This window comes from Lepidochelys olivacea, assembly GCF_965140295.1.
Source record: "Lepidochelys olivacea isolate rLepOli2 genome assembly, chromosome: 2".
Taxonomy (NCBI): domain Eukaryota; kingdom Metazoa; phylum Chordata; order Testudines; family Cheloniidae; genus Lepidochelys; species Lepidochelys olivacea.
In genome coordinates this window covers 222442158-222465313 of record NC_140412.1, presented here as the reverse complement: position 1 = coordinate 222465313, position 23156 = coordinate 222442158, and the positions used below count along the sequence as shown (strand labels likewise).

At 39.7% G+C, this 23156-nt stretch overlaps 1 protein-coding gene across 5 annotated transcripts in view; it reads left to right on the top strand.

Annotated features, from left to right (window-relative positions):
• The window catches only part of DYNC1I1 (dynein cytoplasmic 1 intermediate chain 1), a 265017-nt gene that overhangs the window by 123740 nt on the left and 118121 nt on the right, over window positions 1–23156 (top strand). For all 5 annotated transcript variants that reach the window (XM_084620560.1, XM_084620559.1, XM_084620557.1 and 2 more), the window contains one exon: window positions 18040–18129. In XM_084620560.1, coding sequence (XP_084476686.1) covers window positions 18040–18129 — 90 coding nt within the window. The remainder of the gene's footprint in view (window positions 1–18039; window positions 18130–23156) is intronic.

Here is a 23156-nt window from a genome sequence, read left to right as displayed (position 1 = left end):
CTCTCCCACTGACATAGCGCTACCCACATCGGTGCTTAGGTCGGTGTAACTTACATCGCTCAGGGGGGATAGCAGTAAGTGCTAGTGTAGACATAGCCTTAGCTTTTTCTCTCTCTCTTTATATTTCTTCCCTCCTTATTAGACCTTATTGCTGTGTCTGAGTGAAGTTCTGCTAGGGCCCAACCTTAAAGCACTGAAGTCCAGGAGGGCTAGATTGATTCTGTAGTACAGAGGTACTAGGGGTTGGATTAGATGACCTCCCGAGGTCCCTTCCAACGCTGATATTCTATGATACATAGTTGCATTACAGCTAGAGGGTGTGGCAGAGCCAAGCTCAGCAGAGGGCTAAGTAAAGGGTATGCTCTTCTGCCTTTGTGCAAAACTCCAATGGGAGCTTTGTGTGTGGACTGAGTACTGTGTCTGGCACTTAATTAGGAACTGTTGTCCACAGAAGCAGTCATCATCCACCGTAAGGGCCTGATCCTGCTGGGGAAAGGATGCTGAGTACCTTGCAGGAATTCAGCTCCTTGCAAGATCCGACCCCAATTTTCTAACATCAGTATTGGGCTTTGGATGGGGCTTGTGTTTACTATATATAGCAGGTTATTTCATATTTGTAAGTGCTTCTATAAACCTACATAAACCAGCTAGGAAGGAAGCAGAGAGCTCACATCCCTGCCTTCGTTCCATGATTTCGTTACTTAAATCAGTCTGTTTATAGAATTGATGTCAAGGAATCAAATTAAAATACTTTTATTTTTTGTCTGTGTTCATACCCCTGAAGCCTGGTGGTAACTGCAGTTTAAAACAGTTGTTCTGCTGTTACTTCTCCTCTGCCCCAACACCCCCCTCCAAAAAATAACCCTGTTTGGATTTTGGCCACCTGGTTATACTTAGTTTCCTATTTTAGCCTTCAAAATAGATCAGACATTACACCGTTAAAAACAATTTTCACTGTAGGTATTGAATATCAAACTGGGCTTGTAGTAATAACTGATAGATATCTAGAATAATCTTCAATATGGACTGAGACTACAAAGATCTGTCAATCACTGAGTTTAACTTTAAACACAGATGATTTGAATTCATGTTAGCAGCATGAGGAAACCAAGAAGATGGAATAGTGCTGTTCAGAGAAAAGATGATAGGATTACCTCTGCTGTTAGCCTTTTCCTGCTACTTGTTTGAGATACTAAATCAAGGCGAAGTTTATGAAAAAAGCTACGACTGGGGTTTCTAAATCTTCATTCCTGCTGGGATTTTCCTATTATAAATCTGCTGTCAGAAATGAGTGCTTTACTTGTGGCTTAATTTTATGCAGGCACAAACACCTTGGTTCAACACATTTTGCCAGAGACTGTCTTAGCTGTCTTAATGCAACAGAGTTCTCATTAACTGGGACCTCTGAAAAAGAAAAATGCACACATGCTCTTTTGTCGTTGGCCATTGCTTCATGAGCAGTCTGATGAAAACTGAAATAAAACATGAATTCCAAGGTGGTGTGTAGAAATGAATGTTTGAATCACACAGTTTATGTGCATTATCCATCCCAAAAAACATTACAATCCAGCTTTTGAATGAAGTTTTGTTTAAGTAGTGGAATGTTCATAATTTCTATTAGTTATGCTAAAGCTGCGGAGTTTAGCAAAAAAAAAAAAAAAAAAGCATCGTTGTGCGGTTTTTCCCTTTTCTGTTCAACTGTGTGCACAGGGCAGCCAATACAATGGCTTCAGAGAGACTAGTCTAACTTGCTTGTCCTTTCTGCATGCAAAAGCCATTGGGCCAGATTCATGCCTGGTATAAGTCTTTGCAAAGAATTTGCACCATTGGCTTCAATAGGAGCTCTTTATACAAAATAACTGCAAAATCAGGCCCGAAAAGTGATCAACATCACAGCATTTAATTTGCTACCAGATTGTGCATTATTGTCCTGTTCATTGTAGATTGTTTTATATTTGCCCATGAGAAGATTAGCTTTGCAGCATGCCTGGGTTAAAATTTTGCTTCCAGGAATTTACCAGTGGAAACATTTCTTTGGGTTTGACTCATAGGGAAGGAATTAGGATCTTGAATTCATGTACCAGAGAATCTCCGATCATGGGGAAAGGGAAAGTTGTTGCTCTGTGATTGAAGATATTATTCCCAACAAAATTCGTATTTATATATTGTTTCTGTTTGACCCTTGTGTAAGACCGAGTTCTGCTAAGAAAAACTAGCATAACTGCGGAAGATGCATAAAGAGCTGTGCAGAGAAATGAAATTCTGTTTCATGGAGGATTTCGACATTTCAAAATTTGTTTTCATTCCACTTAAGAACAAAAGCTCAAAAATTTGAAATTCTGTCAGAAAGAAAATTGAAAAAAAATTGTTTTGGGTCAATAGAAACAATTTGTTTTGATAAAATTGAAATGTTTCATTCAACATCATAATGTATAATACAAAAATTTAAAAAAATCAAAATGAAACATTATTTTGAAAGGAAAAATGGATTGTTTCATTTTGACAATGTCAAAGTGGGATGTTTCGACACTTTCAGAACTTATTTTTCCCCTTTTTCTCCCACCAAACTGTAATTTCGGTGAAATTGACATGATTTCACACAGTTTCAATTTTGATGGAACTGTATTTTCTGATGGAAAATGGTTCATTCAAAGTTTTTCTGATCAGCTCTAGATAAAACATTCACATGATGAAATGTAATGTTGTTTTGAATTACCTTAGCAAAATGCTTTACTTCCAATAAATCCACTGATATATATATATAGTGTATGTCCTTCAATCATTATCACAATTTAGTTACTGAATAGTTGGGGAAATCTAGGTTCACACTTATAATTTAGGAGCCATTTGTGTTATTGCTAAAAAGAATATACTTAGGAACTAAATCCAGGAAGTAACATCTTTTATTTTTCTGTACTAAATCTACATAAAGCTGGCTCCTGAAGTTCAAATGAAAGAGCACGGAATAATGTATTCAAACTTGTTTTCATTTGTCTTCAGTTAACACCCAGTCACTCATCTGTAGCTTTAATTTTCTGTTTTTTCTGAAGTTGTCTGAACTGAGATGTTTACAGTGTTTTCAGAAATTCAGAGGATTTTGCTTTTACAGTTAGCCTGTTGTACAGCACTTTAAAGTGTACATTTGCAAAAGTGTGAAGGTATAAAGTATCCCCAGGAGTGATTTTCCAGATGAACTTGAATTATGGAGTGGAAAAAAAGGAGCCATACTCCAAAGGTCAGTTGTAATACAGAGTTTAAATAATGCCTTGGATCTAAAATCTGTGTGCCATACACCTATTTAGACGATTTGGGGGCACTGATCTTTCTGAAGCCTGGATACGAGAATTCTGTGACGTTTAAAGACAGCACTGTAGTTTTCTGAACATTATAAACCCCAAAGCTGGAGAGAATGAGCCATATTAGATTTTTTTACAGTAATAGTGTAGACTTATTTTTTAATGTCACAGTACCAAATTTTCAAAGGCCTCTGAAGTGTTTGCAGGAAAAAAACATACATGTACCTATTTGTATATGAAAAACATGCGTTTGCAGGTGGGTCTGGGTCTCTGCGTGCACAAACCAGCTGACTGCATGCTTAGGACGAAGCAGCAGTGAAAGAACATAACAGTGAATTAGAAGGATTCTGTTTCCACATCTGGCTGCAATTTTCTGTGTGATCTTGGGGAAGTCGTTGAACCTCTTGTGCCTCCGTTTTCCCCCAAGTAAAACTGAGATAAATAATAGTCGCTTCACAAGGGTGTTCTGAGGCTTAATTCACTAATGATTACAAAGTAAATGAAGATTCCTGAGTGGGTGGAGCTTCTGTTCTCCCTGTCTCAAACAAATGAGCAAGGGGGGAGGGATATTCAATGAAATTAAAAGGTGGCAAATTCAAAACCCGACAAGAGAAAATACTTTTTTTCCATAAACTGGTGCAAATCAGGAATAATTCCAGTGACTTCAGTTGAGTTACACTGCTGTAAAACTAATAAAGTGAAATCAGAATGGGCCCATATAAGTAATTAAAATAGCCATATTTTCATAGGACCCTGACAAAATGCATGTGCCAAATGAATACTGATTATTATTGGTTTAGCATGTTGTACAGTGCCCTGGGCTTGGTGAGGGCAGGGGTGGAGCTGAAGGTGATGTTTTTATTAGTACAGTTATTTTTATCAGTTCTTTCTACACCACCACAAGTCAAAAGTCTTTACAGCATTTCCTCTTTCTAAGATGTGTGCATAAATGTAGAGGTCTGAGTGCTCAAAAATTGCAGGTGCAAAAGTGCAAGCATAAATGTAGAGGCAACTTTTGAAAGTTTGGCTTTAATTCATAAAGTGCCAGAGAATGAACAAATACACATTTGAAGAAAAGATAGTTGGAAAGTTAAGCTCTGATCTTGTAAATGGCTGTACAAACTATGGAGTGGTTTGGGGTCCTTGGGATGAGAGACATTAGGGATGAAACCTCCCATTGACTTTAATAGGTCCAAGATTTAATCCTCAGCACTGAATCCTGCTTTCAGTGAAGGCAGTGGGATTTCTATGATTGACTGCAGTGAGATTAGCACCAGGGACTACGTAAATGTCAGATGATAATATTGCACACAGTGTTGTGGCTGTGTTGGTCCCAGGATAGTAGAGAGACAAGGTGGGCGAGGTAATATCTTTTATTGGATCAACTTCTGTTGGTGGGAGAGATAAGAGAAGAGCTCTGTGTAAGCTTGAAAGCTTCTCTCCCTCACAAACAGAAGTTGGTACAATAAAAGATATTACCTCACCCACCTTTTCACTCAGGCAATATTATTGGTTGTAGGATTTTTAAAATGTGAGAGCAACTTTTGCTTTTCATTTACAACTAGTGTCATATATAGTGGTAGCTGATTATCATTAACACTTATATTTTTGTGATTTAACAGTATTTTTATTATTTGAGCATTTGAAAATGACTTTAACAAGTCCACTCTACTAAACTTTCCACATGACTCTGTGTCCCTTCCCAGAGTTAGAATCCTCTCAAATTATTTCTAGGGCTGTCACTTAATCGCACTTAACTCAAGCAATTAACTCAAAACAAATTAACTCACTTTAAAAAATTAATCACAATTAATCACAGTTTTAATCACACTGTTAAACAATAATAGAATACCAGTTTAAAAGTATTATAAATGTTTTGGATGTTTTTCTACATTTTCAAATATATTAACTTTAGCATATCTGGCATGTAAATACCTTGCAATGCTGGCTACAAAAGTGCCATTTGAACACCTGTTCTCACTTTCAGGTGACATAAATAAGAAGAGGGAAGCATTATCTCCCATAAATGTAAACAAACTTGTTTGTTTTAGCGATTGACTGAACAAGAAATAGGACTGACTGGACTTGTAGGCTCTAAAGTTTTATATTGTTTTATTTTTGAATGCGGTTATGTAAAAAAAAAATTCTACATTTTTAAGTTGCACTTTCACAATAAAGAGATTGCACTACAGTACTTGTATGAGGTGAATTGAAAAATACTATTTCTTTTGTTTATCTTTTTTACAGTGCAAATATTAGTAATCAAAAATAATAAGAAGTTAAGAATGGGCCATACTGAGTCAGACCGAAGGTCCATCTAGCCCAGTATCCTGTCTTCCAACAGTAGCCAATGCCAGATGCTTCAGAGGGAATGAACTGAATAGGCAATCATCAAGTGATCTATCGTCTGTTGCCCATTCCCAGATTCTGGCAAACAGAGGTTAGGGACACTTCAGAGCATGGTTTTGAATCCCTGACCATCCTGGCTAAAAGCCATTGGTGGACCTATCCTCCATGAATTTATCTTGTTCATCTATAAATGATCACTGTAGACCTTGTATTCTGGTTGTAATTGAAATCAATATATTTGAAAATGTAGAAAACATCCAAAAATATTTAAATAAATAGTATTCTATTATTAACAGTGTGATTAAAACTATGATTAATCACATTTTTTAAAATAATTTGACAACCCTCTTTATTTATTCTAAATGGGATTTTCAGTAGCACAGTAGCATTAGTGAGGATAACTTATTCCAAGTTTTCAGACATTGTGAAAAACTGCATGGCTTAAACTATTCCATCTTGCTCCATGGAAATATCTCAGTCTGTAGAAAATGCTTTCTCTCTCTTTTCCTCTGTGAAACACTGCCAGGAATTATGTTATATCATCAGAACAACCAGGATTCTTTACAATCGTGCTTCCTGGTCATAGTTAGATGAGGAGTTTGAAGTCTGTCAATGCTGCTTTAGGGGTTTTGCCATTTAGCTTTGCTCTATTACAGCATTTTATTTGAAGGACCAATCCTGCCAAAGAAAATTAAAAGTCTCTCACTTTTCTTCCTACATTGCGTCTTCAAACTGGAATATTTTAAAACACAATAGAATTGCACATCAGTTTGGAAGAGAGAGTGGGAGGAATCAGTGGGGGGAGAGAAAGTTATGTCTCCAGTGGGGTTCTGTGCAATTTCATTCTCTGGGGATTGAAAGGCTTTTAACCAACTCAACGTTTCAACCGCCTGAGAGAAGAGAAAAAGAACCATGTCTTGTCTAGACCGACCAGAAACTAAAAACAAGGGACACTTTGAATTTTGAGACTCTGACCACAACTGAAAACTGTACTCAGGCCAAGTAACTGGAAAATCAGTTTCTTGGGTTAAACAAATGCTTCCCTTAAGAATCACAGGCAGCCTTCCATTTTAATTAGTAGAGAAATTATTATATTGTGAGGCTCTGAATCTAATATTTGAACCAATGCAAAGACTTGCAGCTGGGGCAGTTAGGAGGGTAGTTTAGCCAAATATGGGACTTTATGAGATGCCAGAGGAAAAAAAACAAACAAATATTCTGAGGCATTTTCTTGCCATTTGGCTGTGATAGTCTATCATTTGTCATAAGATGGAAAAATAAGGTCTGCCTTCCTAGTGCAGTGGCCGACTGCACCAGAAACAGAGCCAACTGCAAACACAAAATCAGGAGGGGGCATGGAGCTGGAGCTCAGCAGTGAAACCTTAGACCAAGACATGGATATGGAAAACCTTACTCCAGGAGTAATTTTATACAGTAACCTTTATGGAGAGCATTACAGAGAAATGTTGAGTAAAATTCACTGATGGGGTACTTAAATTAAGACAGAACTACAGAAAATTGCAGCACAAATTTTATAAATAGGTATAGTACCAATATGGCATGTACTGTAGACATAGGATGTCATAGAAACATGAATATCCTTGTTAGCCAGTCAGACTCCAGTGCTTCTTATATGTGTAGGGTGACCAGACAGCAAATGTGAAAAATTGGGATGGGACGCGGGTGGGTGGGGGTGGGTGTAATAGGAGCCTATATAAGAAAAAGACCCAAAAATTGGGACTGTCCCTATAAAATCAGGACATCTGGTCACCCTAAATACATGTGAAATGCAGGTTTATTTAAATATAAACATCTTTTCACTAGAGGAAAGATGGTTGAGGCACTGGACTGTATCTCAGGAGATCTGGGTGTAATTCCTGTCTCTACCACAGACTTCCTGTGCTACACTGAACAAACCTTTGCCAGGATGGTCATTACATAAGAAAAAGGAAGAGCGTGGGTGATGCTTTTTAGCATGGGTGATGCTTTTTAGGCAGAGGAACAAATCATTAAGTTTTTATGTCGCAAGAAACAGGAAGTCAATATCTGTTTCTCATATTGGTACATATGTTAAATAGGGATAATAATACTTACCTACTTAACAGGGATGCTGTTAGGCTAAATTCATTAATACTTGGGTAAAATGCATTGCGATCCTGAGGATGAGCATGTTATAGAAATACTAAGCATTATCATTATTATTTTATGATAAAATAAAAATATTCTTTGAAGATTCAGGAGCACCTATTTGACTCCACTAAAAGTAATTTGATTCACACAACCTGTATTTTTGCAATCTGAAGCTGTTTTGCTCTCTCCTGTAAAAGACAGGCACTTTTCCAAAAAAATTCACCATGGAACTTAATGGTGCTAGCTCGTCGGTTCTTGTGGTTCTGTCGTTCATTTGTGCTCCTAGAAAACTGTAGTTAGAATGAATGGAATCAGATGTCTTTTTATTTTTCAAACAATCAAAGCTAGCCAACGTGGAAGGTTTTATCCCTCAGTAAGTATGAAGCCACCATGAAACTACAAATCTGCCTCCCCCCTTCCCAACACTGAAGCTGTTCCAGGGAGCCAGATATTCAGTGGGGGTGCTAGTTTCACCAGTCGTTTCCTCTGTCCTAGGTGCTCTGAGTAAAGCCAACTTCTAATGACCCACACTTCTATTCCCAGTCCTTTCCATACTGTTGTGATATAATATTTTCTGGGATCTTTTCCTCCTATTTAGCATTTTACCTCCTTTTCTTCCCTTTTTGTGTTATGGGCTTAATACCATGAAAAAAGCAATGGTTCTCTATATTGTGTTATAAGGACAAGTTGATGTGGTTGGAGCCTGTTTGGCTTACTGTAACACAGTCTTTGATGGACTTCTAGAAAGAACATGATTCTGCACTTCTTTATATGGTTCTGACCCTGCGAACATGCATGTAAGTAACTTTATGCATGTGAGTAGGGATTTACTTACATGCATGAAGTCACTCATGTGCATAAGCATTTGCAAGATAAGGTCCTATATGTTTAATTCATTTTTCACTTGAAAAGTTGAGAAATCATTCCATGAAATTCTGATCTTGAATTTATATCATTCAGCACATATTTAGGCAAAGAATTGTTCACCTCTGTTTTTCTAGTACTAAGCAGTGGACGTTATTCTGCACTTTGGCTAACCAGAATACATTTCAGTAGGCTTTTCCTACTGCCAAGGTTTGCCGGCACACAAGACTATTTCCATCTGTGATGACTAAAGTGTACCCACTGTACATCTGATCTCACATCCCATTTAACAAACAAAATCCACAGATGAATTAATTCCCTGCTTATTTCAAAGAACTGCCTGATGAAAGTGGGAAACTGGACTTATTTCCAAAATATAAATTGCTCTTTTGCCATAGGAGAAATGACATCAAGCCAGATTTCAAATTATAGTTTTTCAAACATCTACAACATCAGGCAGTCATAATACAAAAGCATATGTTTGAATATTTGTTGCATATTTTGCTAATGATGCAAGTAATATAATCTGAAAGGAAAGATCATGGTTACGCTCCCCCCAATGTATCTGCCCGCAATATCCAACTTGTTTCAGATCCAGACATGTCAATATAAACACAAGCTTCATTTTTCCTAGCTTGCTCTGTTTGTAATTCATTCATATCAGAAACAGCAAAATTATTTTGTACAGTCATATGTATAATAATTATGCAACTATTTCTGGTATTTCACAATTGCTAGTATCAAGTGTGTGTGAAGACACTTGGATTTGTTAGAGTTAAACATGCCATACATACAGCTGATTCTTTATATCAAAGGCTGTATATCAAAGACTTTGTATAATAACCTACCAGATTCTCATAGACACAGTAAAATCTATTATTTTGATGTGACTAAATTGTTATTTTAAAGGCATGTTATTAATAAAGGGATCATTTGTACCTACATGGAATTAAAAATTGTGCTGTCAGTATAATTCAGCATAGCTCTTGATACAGAAAACAATGCACAGGAGTTGTGATTTCTTAACTAGTCTCAAAGGTGCAGGTCTGTGGAGGTGTAAATCCCATACCTAAGAGAGCAATGCAGGGCATGCTGCCTGATGTTGAATTGGTGGTGCATATATCAGTAGGCAGGAGCTTTGCTTTACATAAATCTTTACAAAATATTTAGCTGCTTGGTAAACTATTTGAGCAGTAACACTGCTAACTGCATAGAAACAGAAACCACATATTCAAAGGTAAACATTCAAAAATTACAGGCAAACGTGAGAAACACGCACCTCAAGAAATAAAACATAAACAAATGTCGTCTTATATGTAATCTTATATGTGATTACATTAGATTAAAATTAGATTATAAACTCTTTGAGCCAGGAAACATTTTCTTTCTATTTGTCCTGAATGTGCCTACTATGCTTTTTCACTCTGTAAAACTAAATAAAAAAATAATGATTCAAAACCCTTTAGCCCAGATAGATGATAAATAGTTCAGTCATATACAGATGTGGGGCCTGATTTTCTGGGACAGCCTTTATTGTTGTGCCCTCAGTGAACTGTTGGAGGACTTGGTGACACCTGGACGTTCTAACTACCTATTTCCAAGAGGTAGTCATATGTCTAAGTGTTACCACTTCCCCCCTCAGTTTCTTGTGAGTGTGAAACTGTGAGCACAGTTGTTTGTGGATGTCAAAGTGAAGGCCACGTGGTGGCCAGATGAGAATCAGGGCCTAAAATGTATCCATCTATGCCATGTTAGAAAGGCGTAGTCTAGACTTAAATCCAGCAAGGTGCAGTTAGGTCTAACTGTCTCCCTCATCGAGTCACAGAGCTCTGTACTGGGGAGGAAGAGCTTGTTAGGTCTAATTATGTCAAGCCACTAACTATGTCAACCAATCCCTGGTCTGGTTCCGTTGTCTAAATGGCAGAACATCTTGTTTAACAGCAACAAGTCAAAAAACCATTGACAATGAGAAATGTTACAGTTACAGTGTGAGGCTGTGTGCCCTAGTGAATGCTGCACTCCTTCTCTGGAGACCTGGGTTCTATTCGTGGCTCTGATACTGGCCTGTTAGGTAACACTGGGCAAGTAACTTCCCTTCTCTGTCCCTCAATTTTCACATCTGTGAACTGGGGATAATGATACTGGCCTCCTCTTGTATAGAGCTTGGAGATCTAGGGGCGATAAGCGCCGTGTGACAGCTAGGTATTACTGCTAGCACTAACCCTTTTCTAATATGGTTTCTTTCATACACATCAGGGTTCTGATTCGGATTTCACTTATATGGGTTTTATACCAGGGGCTTCAGTGGAGTTAATCCTGGTTTACAGTAGCATGAATGGAGGAGCAAACTACATGTGTTTATGCTGTTGAAAAGTTACTTTTCTAAACATACAGCATACAGGGCAGAAGCCCACTTGTGTTCACAACCCATGGGCCCACCTGCGTGTGTATGCATACTTACTGCCACTGCATATTCCAACAGCGTAACGGATAGCTGGGCACTTATGGAGAAATTCAGCTATTGCCACATAAAACTCAAGTGATAGGGCTTTGCCCAGGGGACTCCATCAGAGTGGGATGGAATCCATGCTCCCAGCCTGCAGGTGGGACTGCTGTTCCAGCCTATACCTCTGGGCAAGGAATTGTTTCTTTTCTGGGGCCCAGACAACAGGGCCTCGATCCCAATTGAGCCTTTGGGCACTACCATAATATAAGTATTTACTATTACTACTACTACTGGCTGCAGTAGAGACCATTACCCCTCTATCCCCTAACCAATGGGTCACTGGATCTGTCATAAGCATGGATCTCTTAGTCCTTCCACAGATTTTCCCCCAATGGCTCCTTCTCTGTGGGCCTATTTGGGGCAGGCCTGGGATGACTCTTCCCCGGGTGGCCCTCTCCTCTGTATCCAAACTTTTGTAGAGAGCTAAAGTGGGGCTGAAGTGGTCCCCACGGCTTCCCCTGAGTCCCTTGCTCTTAGGTGAGTTTCAGCCCTAACTACCTGTTTGTATGTGCAGAGGAAGCAGTTATGTGTTCAAATGTGGGTGAGCCTGTATACACACTTTTGATATGGGGGTTATCCATCACCCTTCTGGAAAAATTTGGCCTGGAATATTTCAGATCAGATACTTCTGGGGACAGGTATTGCTATAAAAAGGTACTAAAAACAATTTAATCTCTTATTTCACTAATAGTAAAAGACAGTAAAAGTGTCACCTTCAACTCTCTCCCTTTGAAATGCAAGGTACAGTTCATCCACATGGCTACATTGAGAAAATTAGAGGTATTATTTTGATCACCAGAGAGAGAGAGGGGTGACGGTCCCTTATTTTTCAATGAATGCCTCAAAACATGTTGAGAATGACTTAAAAATACTATTTTTAGATCAGTAGTTTATTTAGTTTTAGAGAGCCAGAGTGATGACTCAAAGTCAAGTCATACAAAGAACTCTATTACCAATACGCTTGATCAAGACTCAGCTTGAATGGCAAAGGGCCATTGAATAGCCCTGACAAAAGAGAGATGGTTTGTGGGTTGCAAAATGACATGGTTCCTATTTGCATGCGCTTTTTCTTGGTTTTAAAATTTAGTCAGAATATAGACAGCCACAAACTTTCCAATAAGAAAAGTGTAACATTAATATTACCTTTGTCACTGCTTAGAAAAATACAGGAAAATGGACTCAGAACTTTCCTATGTTTTTATGCAAGTTTAGTTTCAAACCAGTATTCTAAACTATATGAATGAGTGTATATCCGAACATCCAAAAGAACCATCTAAGGATAATGTTAAGGATGCAAAGCCAAGCAAAGGTAGGAATGCCAGAAGTAAGGTTGCCTGTGCACTCTTAATTCAGCCCTCTTTTGAATATGCATTGTGGGAAGGGACTGTCTTTTTTTCTGTGTTTGTACAGCACCTAACACAATGGGGTCCCAGTCCATGATGGGCTGCTAGGCAAGACAGTAATACAAATAAATAATTAATAATGACACAATCACATACTATTTTTTTCCAGAGAACTCCTATATCATTCAGTGAATGCGTTTTTATCCTCTTAATTCAGTGTGTGATGTCAGGCCTTATTTAATACATTAGCCAAACCCTGCACTGAATTCTTTTATCTTCTCCTGGGTGTTTGGTTCTATGGCACCCATCACCATAGTATCTGAGTGCTTCACAAACTTTAAATAATAATTTATCTTTACATCACCCCTGTGAGGTGAGGGTATTATTAGTATTATCCCCACTATACAGCTGGGGATGGGAAACACAAAGCAGTAAGGTCAGATTTGTTAGAAAAGTCCACTAATCTTGGGTGCCCAACTTGAACAACTTAGGTTTTCAGGGTACATAGCATTTTTATTGTATTTTGAAAGTTCAGAGCACAGCTCCAATTGATCTCAGCTGCAGCTCTGAGCGCTCAGTGCTTCAGCAATTCTGAGCCCAGGAGTCTCATGCTGGGCACCCAAAAAATGAGGCCAAGCACTCAAAAGTTAAGAAATTCCAGAATTAGGCCATAATGCATATGCATAAGGGGGTTGTATTAATATTCCATAGACAATCTTAATTGTGGCATTTCACATCTTTTTAGTATTTAGCTTTGCAATCTTAACATTCTCTTAGGGCTTGTCTACACTGCGACGTTGTCGACAAAACATTTGTCTTTCTGGTACTTAAAAAAGCCGCCCCGCGAAAGACAAATGTTTTGCCGACGAAAGTGGCAGTGTGAACGCGGTTTTGTTGGCAGGAGTGCTCTCCTACTGACAAAGCTAACCCCATTCGTGGGGCTGGAAGTATTTTGTCAGAAAAAATGCCAACAAAATACTGACAGAGAGCGTTCACACACGCCGACAGCTGCATAGTGTAGACAAGCCCTAAATGTAGGTTTGTTTGAGTGTGTGTGTATATAAACATACTGACTCATGCATGCACCTTATACCCTATGTGTAATTCATTGTACACCCTTAAGACTCCCACTCCAGCAAAATTAATATACTGACATGTGTGTCAGTATACAGAAATTTTCAATTTTTCTTAGAACAAGCATTTCACATATTGTAAAAATATTTGGTTATTTTTCTTTCTGAAACTGAATCTAAAGAAACAGTATTTATTACATAAAAGGACTTGCATTAAGAAAGAAAGCTTTTTGTGTGCAGATGTAGAAACAGAACTCCCAGTATTAATTTTGCATACGTATGCTTTAGGAAATAGTGCATACATGTCATCTTCTGCTCATTTATACATTTTTTTCCTTTGGTTCACAGATCATTCCCAAAGGGCGGGGGAGGGGACAAGCAGTGGAAAAATCTACTTCAGAAAATGCCAAAGTAGAATTCCACTCCTGCATCCAATAGTCAAGCCTGCATTTCCCCACAGGGAGAGGCTGGTGGGCAGAGAAGTCATGTTGAGCCCACAATGGGAGGGTCAAGGAGCTGGCTCCATAAATGAGTTTGGCTCCTCTCATCCTGAAAGTTGCCCACAATATCATATCCTATTTTCACTGCATTGCTGACCCTAACTGTTAAAGCATCATGGGTCAGGCCCCAAAAGATCACGAGCTGGGTCTAAAAATCATGAGATTTTGCAAAATAATAAATATTGTTGGGGTGGTAGTTTTTTTGCTTTCTGGGATTTGAGCCTTTAGGGTGAATGTTTGAAGCTTTTCTCCGCAAACGTGAGGGAGAGAAACTCCCTTATTTATAACAATGAAAGCAGAGGTTCTCGTGTAATCATTTGACAATGGGAGCTGGGGCTTTAAAGAAAAACACCAAGTATTGCAAGACTTGCAGTAAAACCGTGAGGCAACATTGCATTTAAAACATATATGCGTGTATCTGCGTGCGTGTGTGTGTGTCTATCAGTATTGCCAACCCCAAAGTTTCAAAAATCCTGAGTTAACCCCCAAAATGATGAGGATTTTTTAAACACACAGTGTATGTGACAATTAGTGTTGCCAAATTTATTAAGGCAATTTTGGCTGCCAGTGCAGGAGCTCTCCCCCCTGCCCAGCAATTAATTCTGCCCCCCCACCAGCTCTGGTCTGACCAGCTCACATCAATTCTACACCCCTCACCTCTGCTCCCCTGTCATGCCAGTGGTCACCCCCTCCTGGGTCTGGAGGGATTGCTGTGTGGTCCCCTCTGTCCCTTCCAGGCTGGGTGTTGTAGGTGTGGGGGGAGGGGCCGTCCTGTTCCATTCCTTACAAGGTGGAGGAGGGAGCAGAACTTATTTGAGCTGCTGAGCTCCATCAAGTGGAGTGCCCCAAGGGTCGGTCCTGGGGCCGGTTTTGTTCAATATCTTCATAAATGATCTGGAGGATGGTGTGGATTGCACTCTCAGCAAATTTGCGGATGATACTAAACTGGGAGGAGTGGTAGATACGCTGGAGGGGAGGGATAGGATACAGAAGGACCTAGACAAATTGGAGGATTGGGCCAAAAGAAATCTGATGAGGTTCAATAAGGATAAGTGCAGAGTCCTGCACTTAGGACGGAAGAACCCAATGCACAGCTACAGACTAGGGACCGAATGGCTAGGCAGCAGTTCTGCGGAAAAGGACCTAGGGGTGACAGTGGACGAGAAGCTGGATATGAGTCAGCAGCGTGCCCTTGTTGCCAAGAAGGCCAATGGCATTTTGGGATGTATAAGTAGGGGCATAGCGAGCAGATCGAGGGACGTGATCGTTCCCCTCTATTCGACATTGGTGAGGCCTCATCTGGAGTACTGTGTCCAGTTTTGGGCCCCACACTTCAAGAAGGATGTGGATAAATTGGAGAGAGTCCAGCAAAGGGCAACAAAAATGATTAGGGGACTGGAACACATGAGTTATGAGGAGAGGCTGGGGGAGCTGGGATTGTTTAGCCTGCAGAAGAGAAGAATGAGGGGGGATTTGATAGCTGCTTTCAACTACCTGAAAGGGGGTTCCAAAGAGGATGGCTCTAGACTGTTCTCAATGGTAGCAGATGACAGAACGAGGAGTAATGGTCTCAAGTTGCAGTGGGGGAGGTTTAGATTGGATATTAGGAAAAACTTTTTCACTAAGAGGGTGGTGAAACACTGGAATGCGTTACCTAGGGAGGTGGTAGAATCTCCTTCCTTAGAGGTTTTTAAGGTCAGGCTTGACAAAGCCCTGGCTGGGATGATTTAACTGGGAATTGGTCCTGCTTTGAGCAGGGGGTTGGACTAGATGACCTTCTGGGGTCCCTTCCAACCCTGATATTCTATGATTCTATGATTCTATGATCTGTTCTCTCATCCCTTGTCCTCCCTCCTGTGAGCATGGCTCCTGTGGGGAGGAGGATAGATCTTGCCTGAGTCTTTCAGCAGCTCTGATTGGCTGCTCTTCCTCAGGAGGAGGGGCATTCGGGGAAAGCAGCCAATCAGAGGGACTTTCCCCCCAAGTCAGGACTGAAAATCTGGAGGGGGTTGGACTTCTTGTGTGCTCCCCAGCTGGCTGCAGTGCCAGCTCCTTGCTTCTCTTCCACCACAGGCTGACAGCCTGTGCGGGGGGCAATACACTGTTGTCTCCTCCTGTCTGAAAGTCCTCTCCTGTCCCCTCCTGTGACCTATGGCAATGGGTGTGAGTTACTGATGGATCTCATGCCCAGACAAGAGTAAACAATGGACCCAGCAAAGCTGTGGGGTTTCTTTGCAGTGCCTGGCTACTCTACATGCTGTACCTGTGACATCAGCTAGTAACGAGCCTGGGCTCAAGTAATGAGATATTCCATAGGCATCAGGGAAAGGTTCCTGGGCAGGCAAAATGGTCTGCAGCCCATTATGCTGTTGAAACCCAGTACAACTGTGCATCACTGTTGGCTGAACACAGGCTGTCAGCACTGACATCTTACCCAGAAGCAAGGACTGACTGTAGCCAGCTGCATTAGTAGAAGGTCCCAGTAATTAAGCAGTTTGATAAGCTTGACACACCACAGTCCTGCTTCCAGGGCCTATGTGAACACGCTGGTGTTAGAATTGCCGGACGCCACAATTGCAGCATCTACGGGTACATTATCAGGTCAGGTAGCCAATGATCATGTCCGGAGAAGTGCCACACAACAGAGAGCCATATGGCAATAGGCAGACTGATGGCAGAGTCGCAAAGGAACCACAGCACTTTCACAGAGGACTACCATGCTGTGGATACACTTGACACAGGTCAAAAGGTACAGGAAATCAGAAAACACACTATGCATTCTCCCATGTAAAGAAAGACTCCAATACTGTGTTGATGCTCAATTATCCTGCTTTGTGCAGCTGTGGAGACCAATGCCCTTCCCCCAAACCATTTCCACATGATATTTACTATAGCCCAGTAGCTCATGTATGACTTTTCGTGGTTACCTTAGATCCCTGTTCCACATTGTCTGTTCTTAGCCTTTCAAAGTTATTGCATTTATAAAGCACCACAATATCTAGGCCCCAATTTGTGTGTATGGAACAAAGTCCTGTACTGCAGACTACTTTGTCTTGATTATGCCTCTTTTTCTGTACACCACAATCACTTTTCCAGGTGTGTGCCTGGCTTTGTGCAGCACCTATGAACTGGGGAGTGCATCGCATTGCTTTTGTTGGGAACAGGACAGAGCTCACGCTTTGGTGAAGTTTGAATTTCTTTCAGAGCTTTTGGGTGCAAGTTGCATTTTTGTAATCTCCAGAGCACTGAGCATTGGTCTGAACAATCACATCCCTTGTAACTTCAGACAGACATAATGAAAAGAATTAACAGTTTTGCCCTTCCAGGAAAAAGGGGAATATATGAATGAGGGAGGGGTACAGAGAGAGAGAGAAAGATTTGTATAGGTTAGAAAAGGGCAATAAAACATCTGGCATTAGTAACTGACATGTGTCAATTTTAAGCATTCATTAAATTCATATTAATGCAAGAACTGTTCTTAAACTCCAAATGCCACTTTTGGTTGCTGTGTTCTTCCATCTGATGGTGATGACTTTTCAGAACTGTACTATGCTTGTTTGCTTGCCACTGGCATCTGACCTGAGGTCAGACTTCTATTTAACCCTTTCCGGTAGGTCAAAAGACAAATTAATCTGGTGAGAATTGAATTGGAAATGAGGTGTCTGGATAACAGGTGTTCCACTTGTGGAATCGCTGCCAGGCTGAAACGTGTTTGCATCTATTCCTATGCCATCCAAGAAATCGTCTCTGAGGTCAGAGAGCCATTCTTAAAACATTTGAGATGGAAAGTTCCCACAGGGAGTGACAGTAGCAGGTGTTTTATGCTAAAATATTGTCTTTCTGACTTTTGAGAACTATCTGAGAAGGACATTTGTAGGTAATTTATTTACTTACTAACAGGTTCAATGGCTACAAGTTGTCCAAGAGGAACCTCTCCCCCTGAAACGGAATGTTACAATTCTTTATTTATTTTTCTAGAGGACGAAGATGATGATGAGATTGTGGAACCCAAAGCACGAAATGACTCAGAGATGGAAAATCAAGAACAGAAACATGAGGTGAAAGAAGGTATGTGTTAAAAAAAGGATTTTGTTACCATTTTTAAGTGCTCCATCCTGCAAATAGTTAACATCATGTGTAGTGCTTACTATTGGCAGTAGTCCCAAGTAGCAGCCCAAGAAATTTAAAAACAATAAATAGTTCCATTTACTCAGATCTAGATTAGTGACATAAAAGAAATATGGTACAGAAGGATGCTGTTCAGACAATTTTCCTGCATTATATCAGGAATTCTCTGCAAGTTGTTGAATACCATGAAAAGTGTTCAGTGTATGTTGAGTCATGGACTTTCCATTCCATTGCCACATAAAGGGAATCCCAATGCTTATATTTGGAATCCTAGGAGGAAGAGAGACATTGGACGGATGTGAACAGAAGAAAAAAACCCTAAATAGAGTCCTAAAAATATCTATTTATTTTAGTTTTCCACATACTTGCAAGTGAGCCCTCTTTGTACCTATGTTATTATATCTGAATGAGTGCCATCACTAACATCATCTAGTTCTTTGTTACAGTTTAGTCTAGTGGAAGTGTTTCATATTGCCACTGACTTCCTTCCTTGACTAGCAAAGGCCAACTCTCATGTGAACGATCAATGTGTAAAGTTTTGGTGGCAATGGGCTTTGTGACACTCACACTGCAGAATTCGAAATAGAGCATGGTAGCGGCTGCAAATGACATAGTCTTAGGCAGGTGCTAAAACGCAATGAATAAATTCACTCTTGCTGAACAGTAAATGAACTTGACTTGTGGTGGCAGAGGTAAAATGGCAGCACATCGATGATGAGCATTAAATAATGTGAATCAAATGATGTTTGATCTATTTCTCTATCTTTTCACCCCTAACAATCCCGTTTGCCTCTCTAATGCAATCCCCCTTCTCGTGCTCTGAGCAAAACTCAGAGTCTGAAGCCATCTTTTGTGTTTCATGGAAGTGATTAAAACCATGTTACAAGTCAAACAGGAGTTTAGAAGAACATTTCCTGCCACTGCTGCACTCTGTGAGCCTTATTCAGAATTAATGGCTTTTCTGCAAATTAGCACATAATGGGTTAAAAGCATGTTTATGTTGGCATTAAGTACTCTGGCTTCTTTTTTTCTGCAAGGCAAGACAATATTTTGCAAACTTTTTAAAGAATCTCTAATAGATATTATAGTGGCGCCATTCACACTGCTATATAGTAGTTAAGGCTGTGTCAGCACTTCCATTATGAATCCTGTTTTTCAGGGATTTATAACCCAGCCGTAAAAATTTGCTCTGGGCTGAAATTTGGTTTCAGCTCGGGGAACACTTTTTTTTTTTTTAACAGATTTAAAACAAAATCAGCTTGGGCTTGTGTGAGTTATAGGAGTGTAAAGTGTAAGAATCATGAGGGAGAGAAAGGGAGAAAGACAATTTTTTCATGTGTATAACTCAAAAATGGGTTCAGTATTAAAAAAAAAAATAGATTGACCCTGTTATGTTTTGTTTTTCCTCTAAGCCCGCAAGCAATAGTTACATACTTTCTCAGAGTTTCAGGTATTTTCCAAAGGAAATCAGAGTTCTTCTTCATGGATTATAGGTGACCGAGTATGTGAGTGTGCTTAATTTTACCCACAGGAGTAGTGCCATTGGCTTCAATGGGACTAATCACACACATAAGTGTGTGCAGGATCAGTATCTGTTATTGGATCTGTTTCATAGTGACAACAAAGGCTACAATTCATCCACAGTATAGCGGGCCAGCTCAGTGCTGTATGCACCACTTACACCTCCCTTAAGGACTGCACTGAGGCACCAAGAGTAGCAGCACAGAGGTGTCTATCCATTTCTATGCATCGTGGAGAGGGCTACTTCACTGGCTCCATACAAGCGTCCACAGAAGATCACATTGGGGGCAGGCAGGGATCTACCTCTGTGAGGATCCATTGGCCCCAATGCTTCTCACAACACACAACTGGCACACAGAGACTGTGGCTGCTATTCCCAGGTCCCATCATCCTGCCTGGCATTCACATCATAAGAGACAGTCCTTGCCCTACAGAGCTTCTAATATAAGACCCCAGTCCTGCAATTTACAATGTGTAGGAGGAATGCTGCATCTGTGTGGAGCTCCACCAACATCAATGGGCCTCTGCATAGGTGCAGCAGTCCACCGAGCATTTAAATGGCAAAATCACGGCTTTGGACTGACCGTCAGCTGTTCAGGGCAAGGATTGTGTTTGGCCTCTAACCTTTTATCTGTTTTGAAGTCAGTGAGGCTTCTCATGGGAGCCGCAGTCAAATTGTGCATTGTAAATTTCAGGATCAGGGCCTAAATAGGCAAGACAGATAAAGGCGACAAGACAGGAAAAGAAAGTACTATTATCCTCATTTTACAGATTGGGAACTGAGGCACATAGAGACTGAGTTGCCCAAGGTCACACAGGAAGTTGGTGTCTGGGCTGGGAAATAAACCCAGATCTCCTGAATCCCGGTCCAGTGCATGCTGTAAATAATTAGATCAAATCAATCACAACAAATGGTGAACCTGTGGAACTCATTGCCAGGGGACGCTGTGGAAGCCAAAACGATAACTGGGTTCAAAAAAGAATTAGATAAGTTCATGGAGGATAGGTCCATCAATGCCTATTAGCCAAGATAGTCAGGGATGAAATCAGGGATGAAACCCCATGTTCTGGATGTCCCTAAACCTCTGGCAGAATGACAGGGGATGGAGTACTCAAAAATTGCACTGTTCTGTTCATTTCCTCTGACACATCCGGCATTGGCCACTTCGCAAGACAGGATAGGGGCTAGCTAGACCATTGGTCTGATCCACTATGGCCATTCTTATGTTCTTATAACTTCTGGATGATGTCCTATTTGAATATTTAATTATCTTTGTGATGAAAGAATCCCTTTGTTGCTAAAATCAAAATGGCCAAAGTATTATTCACCATATATTCTGCCTTCCATGAACCTTTTTTTAAAAAAAAAGAAAATTTAACCAGAAATTTTTACTAAAGACAAGCTCTAATTCATCAGGCCCAATAATAGTTTTGAAGGTCTATCTAACTGAGTCACTGATGTGCTTAAGTGTTCATTTACCTAAGGACTGGAACATTTATTTATTTATCCATTTATTTTCTGTGGAAGAGGGTCAGAAGTAATTATAGGTAAATAATCCACGTTTTGTCATCTTCAATGGAATGTTTTGAAAGGAACTTCAATAGAATGAAATAAAAAAAATCACATTATATAGTACCTCTGTACTGTATTTAAATATCGGTGGACCTAATCTTGCTTTCCTTACTCAGGCAATGCATCAAAGTCAAACTTTAAGTTTTCAGAATCAGACCCCATGCTGTGTCTAGAAGCAACAGAAGACAAGTTCAAAAAGAGTCTGAGACACCCTGCTGTTGGCAGCGAGCCCTTAACTTTAAAATGCCCTGGTTTTTGACAGTTGATCACACAGACCCTTAGAGGAAAAGTTCATTGACTTTAACTAATTTGTTAGATAACTGCAAAAAAATAATCTTAACCAGAAATAGAGAAATTAAATAAGAAGCTTGTAAGGGATATTCAGAATACCTGAAAATAAATGTTACCGGAAATGCAGCCGGATGGCCCCTATCAAGACAAACAACAGAACTGTAGCTAGAAACACAGGAAAAATCAATGGGATATGAGGGCATGTTCTACCAGGGTTTGCTCAGCACCTTACAAGATTATGTCAAAGATTTTCACAGCTCTTGTTAGCTAACAAATCTAAAGGTTGAATGGATTTACACCATGCTCCTCACCCCCACCCCCAAAAGAAGTACAGAACTAAGAAGAGCTGTGCTATCTCTGGTTGTAGCTATGCTCTCACAATTTCTTTCTTTTTTTTTTTAAACAGGTGTTTTTTTTTAATAGATGCTAGTAACTTAGTCAGACTTTTATAATGGGCTAGGCTGCAGGAAACTATTTCATATTCCTTTGCACTTAGTTAAATGTAGATTTTCTTCTTTACATACTCCCTTTGACTCCAGTGGGAAAAGAATCAGGCCCTGACTGATTAAGAGTTTGCAGGATTAGCCTCTCACTTATATTGTCATCAAAACTATTGGTTTATATTTAACCCAATTTTGCTCCCATCTGGTGGGAACAAGACTGGAGCCTTTGTTAGGTCCTTTCCTAAATTTATAAGAGAGTTCCTATGTAGACAAAGTACATTTTTTCTGTTATGTTCAAACACATAGGTTTAAAATTTGTGGAGAAAAGACTTGAGATGCTGCAAAATGAAATCTTCAGGGATCATTTTAATTCAGGTGTAGATTGATAAAATACCATTTGTTTTCATAGCTACATGTTGAATAACTGTTGCCTTCACGTCTCTTCCATTTTTTTAGGTTTTTAAAAGACATTTGGTTCAGTGTAGAATATATTTCATTGTGGTTTCTGGATACACATCATATTTTTTCCTCTGAAACAGTCTGTCTGCATTTTTAAAAATGATATTTTAAAATGTATACAGAGAGTTTATTGACTTTTGTTGCGATCCCACACAGCTCCAGAGACATCAGGCCAAAATGCTACTTATGGTTACATGATACAGCCCCACTGAAGTTATAATAAATTCATGGCCCCCAAGGATTTCATGGTTGTCACTATGCATCATGCTATGGCCCATCAGAACGTCATGGTCAAAGTGGGGATAGAACTTGGACCCTCTTTCTATCTAATAAGATGCTAGAAGAATCTGTTAGCAATCAGCAGTATAGGCCCTATGCATTATTTAGCTATGTTGGTTCTATCCAGTAGAAGATAGTGGTGCACATAAACATTAGCCAGATCAGTACAAAGTGAATGGGGTTGCCTCGTCTTAAAGGAGAGCAGAATTTGGCCCACATTGGCTGGAATTTAATAAAAATAGTTGTAAACAATCAGCATATAGATTCACTTGATGCTGGTAACTAAATATCCTATTGTTTAACCTGTGTTAAACATCAAAGGGGTATGAAAATTTTATATATTTTTTTGTTTTCTTCTATATAGTAAATAAATTTGAAGCCCAATATTGCATTGTCAAATA